The sequence below is a fragment of the Cydia fagiglandana genome, chromosome 5 (assembly GCF_963556715.1).
Source record: "Cydia fagiglandana chromosome 5, ilCydFagi1.1, whole genome shotgun sequence".
NCBI lineage: Eukaryota > Metazoa > Arthropoda > Insecta > Lepidoptera > Tortricidae > Cydia > Cydia fagiglandana.
The window spans coordinates 10916232-10935980 of NC_085936.1; the positions used below are offsets into that span (position 1 = coordinate 10916232).

Here is a 19749-nt window from a genome sequence, read left to right on the forward strand (position 1 = left end):
ATAGTTACTGATTTTTAAAAAGCGTTTTTCAATCAAAAGACATGTCAAGATCGCTTACCTTCTTGCAAGTTCTTTCTAATGCTAAAAAAACGAACTATAAGGTAACAACAGACGGTCTTATCAATAAAAAGCCATCTCTTCCAGACAACCTTTGGGTAGCAAGTAAGTTAAGCTACACATAAGTTCTTTGTATGGTTTTGTGTACGACAGCACAGTACAATTAATGCTTTGTACAAATTAAGTAAGTAAGTAAGTAAGTAAATATTCTTTATTGCACCAATAATTATACATACAAACACAAAAACAAAAACACAAATAATTACAAAAAAAAAATATATTAATAAATGTTAATATTTATTAACAAAAATATTAAATGCTTATGTGCAACGGTATAACCAAGTTATTTTATTTATGTATACAACAGCAATATTCCTAATGTGATGGTACTACCTATTGCTAAAAGTGAAATCGTAAATGTAGTATGTATTTGTATACTTATAAGTAGAATAGAAACTATTGTATCAAACCATATTCCAGCCAACCAATACCGCGGTAATCTAATGATAAAAATAATCAAGCTGTATGTACACTAGCTAATCTACCCTTGCCAATAAGTATGTATTAATATGACATGCATACTGCATAGATAGTAGACATGTATTCATATGCACATTGGAGAACATATCTGATTTTTACTTTATTTTACATATTTTTAATAATTGGTGTAATTGACCGAGCAAAAGCAAAGTTCTTTCTTTCAGTTTGGCCAAGAATGTTTTTGTATATTTGGATCTTCTCCTTTACTGTTCTCATTTCTTAACCGATTTAGTGAAATTTGGTGAATAGGGATCGAAAATTATAAAGAATTTTCTGTCGGTTCCGTTTTTACATAATTTTACGGTTCCGTTTATCCGAATTTCCCCCCCCCTCCCGTTTATCCCTGAAACTACTGGGCCTAAAATTTGGAAAAAATACACATAATAGTACTTTATCAACAGATGATAGGAAACCTATTAGAAATGTGCAGTCAAGCGTGAGCCGGACTTATGTATGGAACCCTTGGAACGCGAGTCCGACTCGCACTTGACCGGTTTTATTTTATTTTATTTTGCTTTAAAGTCATGCGGTTTGGTTCTCAAAAGCTGTTTGTATTGGTTCACGAACGCCTGATAGAACGTAGTCGTTCTCAATTGTACTTGAAACTTTTCACAATGTTCTAGGACTACCGGGTAGAGGTGTTTGAGCTCGGCGTGGTCCAAGGTTGGGAACAGGTGGTGGAGGTAGTGGTCGCCGAACCGCGTGAGAGACTTGAAGTGGTTGCCTGCGTAGTCGATCCTCTCCACCACCGTATCGAGCTGATGGAGACCCCAGTCTATGTACTCGGCCCTGGAAGAGTAATCAAGTTATTGTAAGAATTTGTTGCTATCAACCAAACCAGTATGGATATCAGTGCGGGCGTGTCTAGATTATTCGTAGACAAGCCGTAGCTAAGTTGCCCTTCCTTCCTTCATAAGTTTAAAGAAAGCCAAGAGCCTGAAAAATATTATTAGATAAGCCGATGGGAATTGGGTTCTACATATGGACGATCCGCCACTTATGGATATGATGGTCATTCTTGTCTACGTGACGGCGTGATAAAACGGTGGCCGTCACTTTTCATCCCGCAGTGTTAAAAAGTGACAGCTATTTTATCACGTGGATAAAGCCATCTATGATACATCTGCGGAGGACATAACCACAGATTATATAATAGATAACTCTAGAACTCGAATTTTGTGCTGATACCGTTAGTGGCATTTTCGTACATACCCAGCATACTTATTGAACTTATACTCTGATCTTCTCAACATTTAAGGACCTGTTGTTATGGGGGAGGGAGGGATATGCTAGCTAAAGGATAGTTGGTGTTCGAATTGAATCAGATTGGTTTATTATACCTAGGCTTATCACCCTCAAAAAAGTTATCTTCTGCGTGATGTCCCGCGGTAATTCCATACATCACGAAGAAGAAGCTGGCGGAGAACATCGTTCCAAGCCAGACTGGGACTGTCCAGTACAGAGGCAGGCCCCCGAGATACCACATCCATGTCGGTATCAGGAATGGAATTGCATTGGTCCAGTTTAAATGCTTGCCTTCGTGGTTTATTGTGGAGAATACAACTCTGAAATTTATAATACTCGTTACTGCGACATGTATTTACTTACTACTTACTGCTGTGGCGCAACGACCCGAAGTGGATCTTGGCCTCCGACACCTAAGACCGCCATGCTACTCTGTCCAAAGCCGTTTCTGTCCAGTTGACGGCGCCGAGTTCGCAACATGTACGTATTCAAAACCATCTTATATATGGGCCGAAGGATGAGTAAAGGATGATTCACGCTAGAACGGTCCGGGTACGGGCCGAGGTGTCCGATATTTCAGTTTTCTATAGAGAGAATCACGTAATCATCGGTCACCCGTCACAGAAAACGAAGTGGCGGATGTCTCGGTTCGGACACGGACGGAACTAAATTGAGTCATCCTTAATACCGGTCATAGGTATCTAACCGTTAACCTTATGACGAGCAGATCGCTGGTGTATCTTGTTGAAAATTTAATAATAGTAAAATTAGATGAAGAAAAAAATTAATTGGAAATATCTAATAATAGATTACAACTTACTCTTTTCCGAGTTGCACCAAACATGCGAATGAATATATCACGGGCCAGTATACGGCAGCCAATTTCTCAAACGTAGTTTTAGACATATAGGGCAAGAACACTAAGAAAGGCTCAAACGCACTAAGTTCCAGGTCTTGAGCTGTATTTGTATGAAGGTGATGGGATAGCGCGTGCATAATGCGCCAATCTCTGAAAAAAATAATCGTAAAAAACCGGCTAAGTGCATGAGTTATATACATACTGCCTGGTGATAGACAGACGGACAGCGGAGTCTTAGTAATACCGGCCCGTTTTTACCCTTTGGGTAAAAAAGATATAGGAAAGAGGGAGGAAAAAAAAATAATTTTGATACTATCGTTTTTATTGTTGGCTTCAGCATCGACCGACCCTTCCCCTCGAGGCTTTTCTAATAAGCCCAAAACTACATGTTATTGCATTTTTTGTTGTACTGGAATTCCTTGGCCATGTCCCGACTGCATTATTAGTTCAAATATATGTAAGCATGTTACTGTATAAAAGTACCTATACTTAATTTTAGCTCGACCACACACACGGATCCAAGGCAAGAAAACAAAATTTGTCTCCCAAAAATGTATAGCACAATACAATGAAATCTTAAATAGATTTGGCTTCGAGCAACACGGAAGGGAGGTGGCATTCGCACTATTTCCCCTCTGCCGAGGTACAAGATTAGCGCGTCAATCTAATCTAGCGCGGGTAATAAAACTAGTTGCACTTGGATTTTTCACTAGACCGAGTCCAGACGCGCGCGTGAACACTGCTGCACAAAAATGCCTGTTTACTCGGTTTTTTGTTATAAAAAGAGGTCGGGGACATCAAATTTACAAAAAGAAAGTGTTACATTTCACATGTATTTTTTTTTACATATCATACGTTAAATTACATTTATTTAACAATTATTATATTTTAGTCTCAAGTAATTGTTGGATTAATCGATTTTGCTCGCTCAGTACAAATTGCGGATCGGTCGAGCGACAAATCCGACTTCACATCTCTCAGAATACAATGACATACTTCAACGAAAATGTGTTAGTGTGCGTGTTGTGACACTAGTCACTCGTCCGTACACAAAAAGAGATCCAGGTTTGCAAGATTTGTCTTTGACGTGTGTCATTTTCTATGTATTTGTGTCGTCATTACAGATTGGATTTTGTATGTAAGTGTGTGAGAAATGCGACTGTGTGCACCTTTCCCCCCGCGAAAAATGGCAGAAAGATTTGTACGGCGAGATATCGCTTGGGCCCCTCCCTTCCGACGTGTCGGAAGCCGGTGTTGCTCGAAGAGATTTGGCATAACTGTTGTGCGACTTATTTAATTATTTAGGTAATAAAATAAATAACCGAAAATACGTGTAACTATTTGACGTATCATAATAATATATATATGTACTAGCTGTGCCCGCGGCTCCGCCCGCGTGGAATTCGATCTGTGTCATTAAGCGGCTAATTTCTAATCCTAATTTCTCTCCCTCTCCCCTGGAGGCGGAACTTGAAGTAAAGTTGACAGATGGATATGCTCGAGGACTGCAGTCCAGATACAATATTTTACAATTAGGTACCACTAAATAAAACTACACTCCAAAATCAATAGTTTTTTTCGCCCTTATTCAAATTTTACACGTGATTTGAACGACAGAGTAGTAGATGTATATCGGACGATACAGTAAGGTATACGCGCGCGAGCGAAAGCGAAGCGGCCTGCCTGGCTAGAGCGCCACTCATCGTGGTCTTCTTCAGACTCCTGAGGAAGACCACGTGCCCCTTGTAACCTCAATGCGTTGCGAGACTTTCGCGAATGATTAGATTTTTTTCTGGAAGGCATGGTAATGCGTTTTAAATGCGAGTCACAAATCGTTTGACTCCGCAAACGACCAGTGCCGTATTAAGATATTTTGATGCCCTAAGCATTTCTAGACTATGGTGCCCCCTGTCCCTAGGGTCATCGAGATTACATTGATTCTTTTTTTGGTAAGTTGAATGACGTTCATTGCTGCATTACAGCTGAGAATGGAAATTAGTCACATCATTTTATCACGAAAATTGACAGTGCTGCAGCAGTAACGATGCAACAGAGTAATGCTGCTGCAGTCGCCATATATTAGAAAGTTATTAAAAACGCGAGCGAAGCGAGCGCGAAAATGTTTCGATATAAAAACGTAATTTGATAGATAGTTGTACATTTTTACTTTTAGTATGGAAATCAGTCACATCATTTTATCACGAAAATCGACAGTGCTACAGCAGTAACGTTGCAACAGAGTAATGCTGCTGCAGTCGCCATTAATTAGAAAGTTATTAAAAACGCGAGCGAAACGAGCGCGAAAATGTTTCGATATAAAAACGTAATTTGATAGATAGTTGTACATTTTTACTTTTAGTATGGAAATCAGTCACATTATTTTATCACGAAAATCGACAGTGCTACAGCAGTAACGTTGCAACAGAGTAATGCTGCTGCAGTCGCCATATATAAGAAAGTTATTGAAAACGCGAGCGAAGCGAGCGCGAAAATGTTTCGATATAAAAACGTATTTATATCGGAGCATCGTTAATAATGGCGTAAGCGCCATCGACAATAAGGTCCCTTTTTAACCGACTTCCAAATCTCAAAGAAGGAGGTTATCAATTCGGTTGTATGTTTTTTTTTTTAATTTTTTTAATTTTTTTTTATGTTTGTTACTCCATATCTCCGTCATTACTAGATCGATTTTGAAAATTCTTTTTTTGATTGAAAGTATATGCATACAGATTGGTCCCGTTTTTGTCAAAACCCAGTTCTGATGATGGGATCCATGAGGAATCGAGGGAACTCCTCAAATCTTAAAGGCATACATATAGTGATTTTTGGATTTTTATCAACAAATCAAGCATATACACCCAAAAAAGTGACATTTGATGAAGTGGAACTGCTGATGATGATCAGAACGGAACTCTTTAACGACGCATAGTTCACGGCTGGCGATTTGTCCTCTTCGTTATGTTTGTTAAGTTAAGTTTTTAAGCCACATTTTTGTCAAGCTCGAGTTCTGATGATGGGATCCATGAGGAATCAAGGGAACTCCTCAAATCTTAAAGGCATGTGTATAGAGATTTTTGTATTTACATCAGAAAATCAAGCATTTTCATTAAATCTGTTGCATTTGATGAAGTGGAACTGCTGATGATGATCAGAACAGAACTCTTCAACGACGCATAGTTCACGGTTGGCGATTTGTCCTCGTCGTTATGTTTGTTAAGCAAGTTAAGTTTTTAAGCCACATTTTTGTCAAGCTCGAGTTCTGATGATGGGATCCATGAGGAATCAAGGGAACTCCTCAAATCTTAAAGGCATGCGTATAGAGATTTTTGTATTTACATCAGAAAATCAAGCATTTTCATTAAAAACTGTTGCATTTGATGAAGTGGAACTGCTGATGATGATCAGAACAGAACTCTTCAACGACGCATAGTTCACGGTTGGCGATTTGTCCTCGTCGTTATGTTTGTTAAGCAAGTTAAATTTTTAAGCCAAATTTTTGTTAAGCTCGAGTTCTGATGATGGGATCCATGAGGAATCAAGGGAACTCCTCAAATCTTAAAGGCATGCGTATAGAGATTTTTGTATTTACATCAGAAAATCAAGCATTTTCATTAAAAACTGTTGCATTTGATGAAGTGGAACTGCTGATGATGATCAGAACAGAACTCTTCAACGACGCATAGTTCACGGTTGGCGATTTGTCCTCGTCGTTATGTTTGTTAAGCAAGTTAAATTTTTAAGCCACATTTTTGTTAAGCTCGAGTTCTGATGATGGGATCCATGAGGAATCAAGGGAACTCCTCAAATCTTAAAGGCATGCGTATAGAGATTTTAGTATTTACATAAAAAAATCAAGCATTTTCATTAAAAACTGTTGCATTTGATGAAGTGGAACTGCTGATGATGATCAGAACAGAACTCTTCAACGACGCATAGTTCACGGTTGGCGATTTGTCCTCGTCGTTATGTTTGTTAAGCAAGTTAAATTTTTAAGCCAAATTTTTGTTAAGCTCGAGTTCTGATGATGGGATCCATGAGGAATCAAGGGAACTCCTCAAATCTTAAAGGCATGCGTATAGAGATTTTTGTATTTACATCAGAAAATCAAGCATTTTCATTAAAAACTGTTGCATTTGATGAAGTGGAACTGCTGATGATGATCAGAACAGAACTCTTCAACGACGCATAGTTCACGGTTGGCGATTTGTCCTCGTCGTTATGTTTGTTAAGCAAGTTAAATTTTTAAGCCACATTTTTGTTAAGCTCGAGTTCTGATGATGGGATCCATGAGGAATCAAGGGAACTCCTCAAATCTTAAAGGCATGCGTATAGAGATTTTTGTATTTACATAAAAAAATCAAGCATTTTCATTAAAAACTGTTGCATTTGATGAAGTGGAACTGCTGATGATGATCAGAACAGAACTCTTAAACGACGCATAGTCCACGTTTGGCGATTTTTCCTTTTCGTTATGTTCGTTAAGCAAGTTAAGTTTTTAAGCCACATTTTTGTCAAGCTCCAGTTCTGATGATGGGATCCATAAGGAATCGAGGGAACTCCTCAAATATTAAAGGCATACGTATAGATTTTTTTGTATTTTCATCATAAAATCAAGCATTTACATTAAAAACTGTCGCATTTGATGAAGTGGAACTGCTGATGATGACCAGAACAGAACTCTTCAATGACGCATGGTACACGTTTGGTGATTACGAATTTCGATTTTGACTTGGACTGGGACCCGGACTCGGACTCATACCCGGATCCGGTTCGGACCCGGATCCGGTTCGGACCCGGACTCGGATCCGGATTCGGACCCGGTCTCGGAACCGGACCCGGACTCGGATCCGGACTCGGACCCGGTCTCGGACCCGGACACGGACCCGGACTCGGACCCGGACTCGGACCCGGACTCGGACCCGGACTCGGACCCGGACTCGGACCCGGACTCGGACCCGGACTCGGACCCGGACTCGGACTCGGACCCGGACTCGGACCCGGACTCGGACCCGGACTCGGACCCGGACCTTGACCCAGAAAACCACTATGATACCTTAACTAAATAAACAACTATGATTACCTATCATAAAATTAATGTAAGTATAAAGTACGATGATGCCAATCTTACTAGCCCCTCCCGCTTAAACCCCCGTACACCGCACGGCATGCGCCATTAAGTGGGTTAGGTTAGGTTTGAACTGCGATCCTCACAGAACCGAACAAGGATTAGGTTAGGTTAGAACTGCGAGCCTTACAGAAACGAAATGCTACTTGAAAAGTGGGTTTGATTAGGTTCGAACTGCGATCCGCACAGAACCGAACTGCTATCTAAGGAGTGGGTTAGGTTAGGCTAGAACTACGACCCTCATGGCTCCTCTTCACGATGGGCCAACGCCGGCCACTCCAAGGGACGCATTTATGCGTTAGAGGGAGCAAGTGATATTGCTATCTCATTCTACCGCATGGCTGCGTCCCTTGGAGTGGCCGGCGTTGGCCCATCCTGTAGTGGAGCCATTATACAGAAGCGAAATGCTAGTAGAAAAGTGGGTGGTTTTCCCTCCTTTTCTACATAGTGTACCATCTACAATAATCTTTCATCGGCCCCCATGGAAGTCGGTTTTTTTTTCTTAAAAATTATCATAGATAACGTCACATTTTATCACGAAAATCGACAGTGCTACAGCAGTAACGTTGCAACAGAGTAATGCTGCTGCAGTCGCCATATATAAGAAAGTTATTGAAAACGCGAGCGAAGCGAGCGCGAAAATGTTTCGATATAAAAACGTAATTTGATAGACAGTTGTACATTATTTTTTACTTTTAGTCCCAACCAGGCGCGTATCCAGGATTTCATACAGAGAAGGGACGGGACAGTTTTCTATCAGCCTGGCTTCGCATAGGGCTCGACATTTAAGGGTGTCAGCGAGGTTGTTTTCATACAGAAAAGATGCAAGAAAGCAGAGCTTAGACTTGGAATTGACCAAGTGAATTGAATTGGCGAAGTGTGAGCAAGGCAGAAGGCCCAGCTGCGAAAGAGGAAAGTTTGGATTTTGATCCTCGCCCAAGTGTTATTAAGGCAGAAGATTTTTTCCATGACTTTAAGGGCCTCCGCGTAAGGTCAAATCGAAAGCCTACGTTGGAGATGTTCTTACGTACCCTCACTCTCTTACTTGATCCCTACGGCCCTTCGTTATTAGATGGGTACTTGTACACACGTATAAAAGTTTCATGTAGGTACCTACTCCACGACGACTGCAATGCTGATGCAGCCTGCTCTTTTTTTTGCCTACAGTTTTGGTGCCCTAAGCAAGTGCTTATTTTGCTTAAAAGGGTTAATCCGGCACTGCAAATGACAGAGGTCAATGTTTTTTTTTCAAAGTACCCACCTTCGTGGTCATTATTATTAAGTGCTTAAAGTAGACGATACGTATGAATATAGATTTGATATGGGTGCGATATAATTACGATTAGGTATAATTCATGACGGAGAAAATTAATAATTTTAAATAGGTAACTATGCAATTATACGCGTGTTGATATGTGTGTTTATTTTACCACTACGTAACTATGTAAACTCATTTTTAGTTTTCTTGTTTACTTAATGTTTACTCAGTTCCCCAAAAGATGGCACTGTAGATGGCAATGTAGATGTAGATGGCAATGAGGGGCAATTAATTTACTGTCGTTTAATTTTGTTGTATTATTAATTTATTAAATCAACATAATTATTCAATTATTTTTGCTGATATATCCGTACCCCCTTTCTAAACTTAGAGTTAATTTGGCAAGATCTTTCCGCGGTGGCTTATTCATGTCACAACGTATTAAATTCAGCGCCATCTGTTAGTTCAGTCAGGGTACTCAATAGTGGTAGCACATATCTGAAAAGAGTTTGCCCCTCCTTCCTAAGTAGCGCCATAAGATTCAGGGGCAAACTTAAGTCAATCGAGTGTTGTGGCTATCCCCCCTTTTAGGGGTTAAATTTTCATAGCCTATAACCTGGCCGGGGATTTTTTCGACATATTAGTGAAGTTTTCATCAAAATGTGATGAAAACTTCACTATGATGAGTGATGCGCGTTCAAATAAACAGACAAACAGATAAACAGACAAAAAATCTAAAAACTGTTGGAACGTGTTCTGTTATCGATTCTAAGTATCCCCAGCCAACTTTTTTTCAAATATCTTCCATGTACAGACTTTCGACCGTCTTCAGCTTTATTATATGTATAGATATAGATATGTATGTTATTGTAAAAGCCCGAAGTACGTTGAAAATTAGGATTAACCGGTACCTAAGAGTTACCAATATAGTGGTAAAAATTTAACTTCACCGTTCTGAATACCTAATGCAAAATAAATGTCCTGTGATGCAAAGCTAGCGCTAGCTCGGAAGTTTCGTCTGTTGGTTCATAAAATAACTTTTGTTAGATCGTAAATTCTAAACTTCGGGATCCACGTTTTAAGACTCCTGTAATTCATTATCAATATCATACAATATTTATTGTCATCCCTGTCGTTGCTAGCCCAGTTGGTTGTCGGTGGCTTGGCGAAATAACTGATTTATGTTTTTGGCGTTTTCGAGCCGTATTATTACAACAATATTGTTACATTAGATATGCGTTAATTTTAAAACGTGGATTCGTATCTGCTAGGTACAGAAATCATGTGCAATATACGTATGAAATCGTTGGGGAATTTAAACGCATGTTGTTGGTAGATTTTCGTGTTATATCACATTAAGAACATTATTAGCCTTTTATGGAAAATGTAAACATATATTAGAAGTTGATATTGCCAATTGACAGTGATTAATAAGAGAGACATAAGTACAACCTTAATATTGTCATCAACTAAAGTTAAATATACATACGTACCTGTAAGAAGATCCAAGAAGATCGAATAAGTACATTCTCCAATTATCCCGTCTATGAAAGTAGTTATGAGCAGCAATTGCAACGCATGACAAAAGATAACCGCTTGCCGGTATTAAGGCTAGTCCAATCCAAATGCTTTTATTCATCATCCAACAAGACAGAGAACTGACAACTATGAATGCCACCAACACAAGGTCGGTTATCATGTCGCTCCGCTTTCTTTCATTCTTTGGTATATCTTTTAACTTTTCAGCGACTTTCGGCTTAAGGGTTTTGTAGAAGCCATCTTCTTGGAATGTGAACGGTGAGTTTCTAGGAGTGTCGATCTTTTTCACGAAGTATTTGGGCAATTCTCCTTCGGCAACGCCGTGAAGGTGATGCGTTTCGAAGGCTTCTGTTATATCAGTTCCCTGGACAAGAATAAATTGTAAGGGGCTAAGGTTTGAGAGGGGTGGGAGTATGAGTATGTCCTTTGTGAGTTCGATGCGTTTATAAGTTGTATAACTGTCGCAGTAAGATAGATAAAGCCGTTATATAGTTATAACCCTAGGGATATAATTATATGTCGTAACATAGTTATACGAAAGCGATTCATTACTATCTTATTAGGAGTATAACTATAATAGGTACGTCTTTAGTTTAGTGATATAGTTATATTACTGGATTAAGTTTAGTGAAATAATTGTAGGTACCTAGGAGTGCGGCGGTGCGGCGGAGGTATAGTTATATCCCTAGGGATATAGTTATATGCCGTATTGTATGTATTATAATCATATTCCTAGTAAGATAGTAATTGTAGGTAGGAGTGCGGCGGTGCGGCGGAAGTCTAGTAATATCCCTAGGGATATAGTTATATGCCGTATAGTACTTATTATAATCAACTATAATACGTTTCTAGTTTAGTAATATATAATATATTTTAAGTAATATTGCTAAAAAGTATTACAACTAATTGCAAACAACAAAGTTGATTTTGTAATAAAAATAAAAACGAATATACTTACTGTTTTCTTTGATTCCCTGGCAGATTTATAACCATTTAACCACATTAGTTTAGTCAAATACCGTATTATAATAATATTCCTAGTAAGATATTACTATCTTACTAGGAATATGATTATAACACGTAATATACGTTACATACGGCATATTACTATATCACTGAACTAAAGACGTATTATAGTTATATTCCTAGTAAGATAGTAATGAATCGCTTTCTTATAACTATGTTACGACATATAATTATATCCCTAGGGTTATAACTATATAACGGCTTTATCTATCTTACTGCGACATAGCCATTGTGAATGTTTTGCTTGAATATATTTGCAAAAACTATCGTGTAGGTAATAAAATAAATAGCTGTCTCTTTGATGTGTAAAAATAATTAAGTGTCAATAACGTTACATTACAATACAAATAGTGTGTCACATTTTATTTGTTTATATTATTTTTCTAATGGCTTATATTAACGGTGACAGCCGTCATCTCAAAACGTTATTTGTTATTTCATTTTAATGGTACATATTTACACCAAACGAAAACTAAAAATTGCCAATCGGCGGAAATAATGCGTGTTTAAGCGTATGTTATTACTAATCAAAATATTATAATTTTCAAGATTGTCACATTGTGAATTTTTGAGTACAAGGGTGCGTTTCGACCAGAGATGTGCGAGGATGCGTTGTGAGGGATGTGTTTTTAAGAACCAATAGAATCCCTGCACGCTGAGCGAGGAAAACAAATGAAGTTATTCTATTGGTTCTCAACTAGTTCTTAACAAACATATCTGGTCAAACGCAGCCTTAGGGCAAGGAAATGTGAAAACAATCGGAAAGCGATGAAGCCAAAAAACCTTAGTAAGAGTGATCCACTCGGCGCCACCAGGGTGTACACTCGCGAAACTTGTCAGATCATATATCGAGTCGTGTATTCTCCAGAGTCCCTCGGCGCCGTCTTGTAGCCGCTTGCCCTTCAGCCAGTGCTGCGGGGTTCGCGGCTCCGCATTCCGCGTCACGGGGTACGGCAAATGCGGAAAGCTGACTTGTCGGCGATCCTCTACGACTTTGGAGTTTGGTGGCATCTTGGTCTGATCTTAAATGTTTCTTTTATTTTAATATAATACAGGCGTACTTGACATAATTGAAACATTGAGTTATATTTCTCCATTTTGGATTTCACGCGCCTAAAAATGCCGGTTTTGCTAAGCTTGCGTGGGGACATAGTATAGATCCGACAATTAAATAAAAAAATAAATAAATAAATAAATCATTTATTCAGGTGAAATAAACCCTATTTTACAGATTTTTTTTCTTCTGCCAAACTGCAGGGCAATTAGAGGCGGATATAGATCCAACACGTAGATACCTTTTAGAGAGCTTTAATGTCATGTAGAAATGTGTCATCTAAGACCATCGAAAACAAATATATAAATTTTACACTGTTATTTAAATATAAATATATTAATACTCGCGACTTTACAGTGAAACTTGTATACCAGTCTTCCAGGAAAAATATTCTGCCCTATTTGCCTATTTCTAACCGAAATTAATTTTTTTGTTGGGTAACAGGTTGTATTTTTTTATTTATGCTATATTAAAATCTTATATTGATTCAAACAGAAAAGTGTCGTGAAACCTTATCGGGTTTGTATCGATAATACATTCGTGGATACATTTTTACATAAAAAAAAGTTGTGAAACATAGGATAGATAATATTGATTAAGTAATAGCAGAGATATATATAACTCCGTATAAGATAGATAAAGTCTAAGAAAAAAACGTGCCTCGTATATCAAGAATAAGTCATTCTCGAATAGATGGCGCCATTATAATTTATACCTTTGGCCTATTCTCGGTTAGATGGCGTTGAGGACACCGTTTGATATTTAACAATTTTAACACATATTAGTGAAAGAACTTGGGTCAGTATGGAACAATAAAAATTAAAAATCATTTATCCATAAACATATTTTGATTAATTTATACATTTTCAATTTTATTTTAAGTTTTAATCGTGTGTCGATAGATGGCAGTAAATGTACCGTGACTACAAATTTGACAATGACAGGACCCCTCTATACTATCTATTCTTTTTGGTAATAGGTATAATAAACTTTAATGTAGATATAATAATAGCTACTCAGCAAATTGGTTCTCAGTATATTCTTGTAAGTATAAAATTTAAATTAACCAAACTTACCTACAACCACACATCAAAACCTCAACGGTTTTTCTGAAATTAAATATTTATAGAAACTGAATTTAAAATATGTCCACTGCTTACCTAATTCACAAATTGATTAGTAATTAATACAACGTTCGTCAACTACTACGTAAAACACTTGCACGGGAGTCTTTATATAAGTGCACGGTGCATGGTTGGTCCATACTTTTTGCAATGCTCTTTCGGGGTTAAATAATTAAAAATGAACCCGCTTAATGATATACAGTGAAGTGAAAACGCTCACCTACCTAAATAATAAAATAACTAAACTCATAGAAAAATAAATAATATCTAGTTGACTTGGGATGTAATTATAGTTCAGGAGTTGAAGTGGCTAGTTTTTACACACATAACATCTATGTAATTTTTCTAAACTTATAATACTATGTAGAGTACCTGTAGTATGTTAAGGTATCGAAATGTTTCGTTTGTCCTTAGTCCGCCCTTAACCTTTTGGACGCCAATGACCGATATATCCGCACCGCAGGTTCAACGCCAAAGACTGATTAATCGGTCAGAGACCACAGAGCAACAAAGACCTACGTCAATATGCAAAAAGTTCAATTTCAGTTTTGACACTTCGGTGAAGTAGCGTTCGCGTGACAGGAATTTGTTTGACACGGCGTCGAAAAGGTTAAGTTCGTTGCATCATATTATTGAAAAGACGTCGTGGGCGTCATCTTGAATAAAAAACAAAAGATATTTTTGTCTAAATTTGTTTACTGATTGAGATGGAGTAAGTAAGTAAGTAAGTAAGTGTTTTATTTGTAAATATAGGTAGAATTACAGTGGTGGTCAGTTTATATATGTACAGTTTCACTATATTTTACCAAACGGCGTACAAAAACATTGAACTTAATACTAGAAACTAAACTATCATGCTCATCGCGTACGAGTAACAGTGTAATCCTACTTACAGCTATGTCAATTCAATAATGAATATCAGGTACAAGTACATAGTTATAAGAATTAATAGATGTAATATAAAATATAGATTTCTATTATTATTTAGTATCATTATGTATAATTAATAAATATTATGTCAATTTAATGCCTATTAAAAAGATAAAACAAATTGTCATAGTATATGATCATTCTAAGTCATCATTTAAATAATCTGTAATGGAATAATAGCATTTATCAATCAATAATGTCATTAGCTTATTTTTTAATTCGAATATACTTAGTGACTTAAAGATAATCGGCAATTTGTTATATATTTTACTGGCCAAGTAATACACACTCTTTCGCAACAATGATGTATTTGCAGGAATCGTGCACAGATTGTGTACATGCTTGTTTCTCAGATTTCTGTGAGAAACATCAACATGTTTTTTGAACAAGCTTGCATTGTTTTTTACAAACATTATCACTTCAAAAATGAAAAGTGAGGGCATCGTCAAAATTTTTAAGTCCTTGAAATACGGTACGCAACTGTCGGGTGTTTTGATTCCACACATTGCTCTAATGCACCTCTTTTGTGCCTTAAAAACTAATTCTCTATTTGTGGAATTTCCCCAAAAGATAATACCATACCGCAGCTTTGAGGCTACAAAACCATGATATGCTACTAGAACCGCGTGAGGACTTGCTTTTTTGGCTAATATATGTAGGGCATAGGCATACTGACTAAGTTTTTTGCACATTTCTTCTGTATGGGATTTCCAAGATAAATTTTCATCAATTTGTACTCCTAAAAACTTTGTGTCGGCAACAGACTCTATACATTGACCTTCATATTTACAGCAAATTGGAGGAGGTATTTTACGTTGGTAGAAATGGATAATTTTAGTCTTATCTAGATTTATCAATAAATTATTTATATTAAGCCATTTAATTATGTCAACAATTGTATTATTAATTTCAGATTCATAGTGATAAATATCTTTACATTCTATTATAACGGTACTGTCATCAGCGAACAGGACCATGGGATATTTGATGTTTCGTGGAAGGTCATTGATATAAAGTAAAAACAGCAAAGGACCAAGAACGCTTCCTTGCGGCACACCATACTTTATTTTACGTTTTTCTGATTGAAAAGACTTTTGATGCTTAGTCCTCAAACAAATTTGAGTGAGCTCTGTATATTGATCTCTGTTACTTAAATATGACCTGAATAAATCCAACACATTTCCTCGTATTCCATATGCATTAAGTTTTTTTAAGAGAATTGTATGGTCTACGTAATCAAAGGCCTTAGTCATGTCCATGAAGACTGCACAAATATAATTACGCCTATCCATAGCATCTATAATGGGCTGTACGAGATCAAATATGGCCATATTTACTGTTTTCTGTTTTCTGAAACCTTTTTGTTCTGTTGCAAAAAGTTTAAATTTATCTAAGTAACTGTACAGTGCCTCGTATATAACTTTTTCAAAGATTTTTGAGAAAATTGTTGCCAGAGCAATAGGCCTGTAATTTTTTATGTTTGTTTTTTCACCTTTTTTATGTAATGGCTTTACAATAACAGACTTTAAGTTATCGGGATACACTCCAGTTGCAATACTTAAATTAATAATATAACTAAGAGGGACAGCAATTATGTGTGCAACTTCCTTTACAACTTTAGTGCATATGTTGTCATGTCCGACACTGTTAGTGTTTTTCAAAGACTTAATTATTGTGAAGATGTCATGAGGGACAGTTGGTTTCATGTACATAGACTGAATGCAGTTTACATTTATGTCATATTTTTGTCGGGCTGATGGCGTTTGATCAGTAAAAAAGTTATTGAACTCATTTGCTATGTCTGTTGGATCTGTAATAATAGTATCATCATCTCTAATAATTTTTTGAATAGGTTCCTTAGGGAACTGCTGCTTAGTTTTATTTATTACTTGCCATGTAGCCTTGGATTTATTACTCGCAGATTTAATGAAGTGATCATTTTGTGAGCGTTGCGTTAGAGTCAAAATTTTCTTAAATCTAGCATTATATAATTTAAACCTATCTCTATTCTGGGCAGTGGGACATAAACGGTACTCCCATAACATGGACCTTCTCTTTTTACTACATATCTTGATGCCATGAGATTTAACTTTTATACTCATCATTGGAAAACAAAGGTTGTACAGACAAGAAAACGTATCCAGAAAGGAGTCAAATGCCATGTTTACATTATTTAATGGTGTCTACCATCGAACTTTTTGAGTGTCATGTACCTACTTTAACGTTTTTGACTGCGTTTTTGTAATTTTTACAAGCAATATCAATTATGCATCTGATATGAGTTGACATTTAAAAGAAGAAAAACTAACTGCAGTAGAAATATTCAATTTCAGAAACGTCAATGAGTCATAACATAAACTTTGCTTTGTTCGGTTTCATTAAATATATCTACCTACTGCCGGATTCGAACTTTAATATACGTCAATTAATAGATCTAGAAAGGATATGGATTAGATGTGTCAGTGTCAAAAGTGACGTTTTTGTTTGACGTATCTTAAAGTTCGAATCTGGCCGCTACTCAAAATTAGACGGTCTCATTATTTTGTAGTTCAATTCCTTTTAAATTAAAATAATAACGTGTAGCTCTAAATTCTACAGTTTTATGTATTAAAGTAACTCATTATTAATCTGTGTTTGTCTCATTATTAATTATAGACGATAAAATTTTATTTATTTCTTGTAGAATTAAGATAATCCTTCCGACCGATTTCGAACATACCACCTCGACTCCTAGTTAGTTCGGCGCTCGTGTGTCCAAAGATGAATTAAGATAAGATACTCCATGGTTTTTTTAAGCTCGTATGACGAAAAGTTACTAACAGTAATCCCATATCTACCTTATGAGTATAAGTAAATGCCCATTCCAATTCAGAGTTTTAAATGCTCGTAATTCAAATTGCCGAGTTCCATTTTGCAGTTTGACGAAAACCCGCAACAATTGAGATTTACACTTCCACACCTTATTGAATTTGTTTTCTATTCCCTACAGTGAAAAGCATCGCCGCTGCCAATTCATTTGTAAACCGTCGGTGGAGCTTTGGCGTAATGATATCGATTTTCCTGCCGTTTTAAAATAGACTGTAGCCTATGGAGATAAAGTTGCTTTTACTGTGCTCGATACGCCAACCGTTTGTCATTTACAGTCAGTGAATAGTCAAACTGTGTAGGTACTAAAGTGCCGTAATTTATAATCTATATATATAAATGCAAGTGTCCTGACTGACTGACTGACTGACTGACTGACTGACTGACTGATTCATCAACGCAGAGCCGAAACTACAAAAGCCAGAAAGTTGAAATTTGCACACCAGATTGCGTTTATAAAGTGTACAAGAGATAAGAAGCGATTTTGAGAAATTCAACCCCTAAGGGGGTTAAAAAGGGGATGAAAGTTTGTATGGGGTTAAAGTTTTCTTTTAAGCTAGGAATTTGAAACTTCGTAATAAGATATATTATTAAAATACAAGAAAACTAATTTCAGCGTTTTTGAAAATTCATCCCCTAAGGTGGTGAAAAAGGGGTTGAAAGTTTGTATGGATATCAAAAAAAATTTCAAGTGGTGGACTTGAATCTTTGTATTTAGGGATATTATTAGAAGACAGGAAAAGTAATTTCAGCGTTTTGTAAAATTCATCCCCTAACAGGGTTAAAAAGGGGTTGAAAATTTTAATCCATTACAAATGCTTTGAAACTTCTTAGAAAGGCATAATAGACGATTACAAAAAAAAGTGATTGCAACGTTTTTGGAAATTCAACCCCTAAGGGGGTTAAAAAGGGGATGAAAGTTCGTCTTCGGGTGCAAATTTTATTTTGAGCTAGGAACTTGAAACTTTGTAAAAAAGTATCTAATTTAAATACAAGAAAACTAATTTCAGCGTTTTAGAAAATTCATCCCCCAAGGTGGTGAAAAAGGGGTTGAAAGTTTGTATGGATATCAAAAAATTTTTCGAACGCGGGACTTGAATCTTTGTATTTGGGGATATTATTAGAAGACAATAAAAGTAATTTCGGCGTTTTGTAAAATTCATCCCCTAACAGGGTTAAAAAGGGGATGAAAGTTTGTATGGGGTTAAAGTTTTCTTTTGAGCTACGAATTTGAAACTTCGTTAAAAGATATATTATTAAAATACAAGAAAACTAATTTCAGCGTTTTAGAAAATTCATCCCCCAAGGTGGTGAAAAAGGGGTTGAAAGTTTGTATGGATACCAAAAAATTTTTCGAGCGCGGGACTTGAATCTTTGTATTTGGGGATATTATTAGAAGACAATAAAAGTAATTTCGGCGTTTTGTAAAATTCATCCCCTAACAGGGTTAAAAAGGGGATGAAAGTTTGTATGGGGTTAAAGTTTTCTTTTGAGCTACGAATTTGAAACTTCGTTAAAAGATATATTATTAGAAGACAATAAAAGTGATTTCAGCGATTTGTAAAATTCATCCCCTAACGGTTAAAATGGGGTTCAAAGTTTGAATCCATTGCAAATGCTTTGAAACTTCTTAGAAAGACATAATAGCCGATTACAAAAAAAAGTAATTGCAACGTTTTTGGAAATTCAATCCCTAAGGGGGCTAAAAAGGGGATGAAAATTCGTCTTGGGGTGTAAATTTAATTTTAAGCTAGGAACTTTAACTTTTTGGAAAAAAGGTAATAAATTAAAAAACATGAAAACGAATTCAAGCATTTTTGAAAATCATCCCCCAAGGTGGTGAGAAAGGGGTTGAAAGTTTGTATGGAGATCAGATATTTTGTGAGTGCGGAATGCGGAACTTGAATCTTTGTATAAGGGCATAGGTACCTATTATGAGAATACAAGAAAAGTAATTTCAGCAACCAACATCAAAATCCACTTGACTTAAAACTTCATACAACTTGCTAAAAAACAAAAGTACCTACTTAATTTCAACATTGCTTGGATATGAAAATTATAGGTACTAAAGATGTAAAATGTTGAAGATAAGATTCCACGCGGACGAAGTCGCGGGCAACAGCTAGT

General features: G+C 36.7%; 2 protein-coding genes and 1 long non-coding RNA gene across 3 annotated transcripts in view; 2 read left to right on the top strand and 1 right to left on the bottom strand.

Moving 5' to 3' along the window:
• LOC134664475 (ommochrome-binding protein-like) overlaps positions 1-19749 on the top strand; it is a 223045-nt gene that overhangs the window by 75923 nt on the left and 127373 nt on the right. The window lies entirely within an intron of this gene.
• Positions 1-19749, top strand: part of LOC134664486 (uncharacterized) — a 469507-nt gene that overhangs the window by 46789 nt on the left and 402969 nt on the right. The gene's annotated exons all lie outside the window — the stretch shown is intronic.
• LOC134664447 (cytochrome b5-related protein-like) lies at positions 391-12660 on the bottom strand. The gene is made up of 5 exons (XM_063521107.1): positions 12433-12660; positions 10578-10987; positions 2663-2851; positions 1938-2162; positions 391-1386 (listed from the first exon to the last, which is right to left on the bottom strand). Exons 1-5 carry the CDS (start codon positions 12658-12660, stop codon positions 1104-1106), a joined length of 1335 nt encoding a protein of 444 aa, XP_063377177.1. The 3' UTR covers positions 391-1103.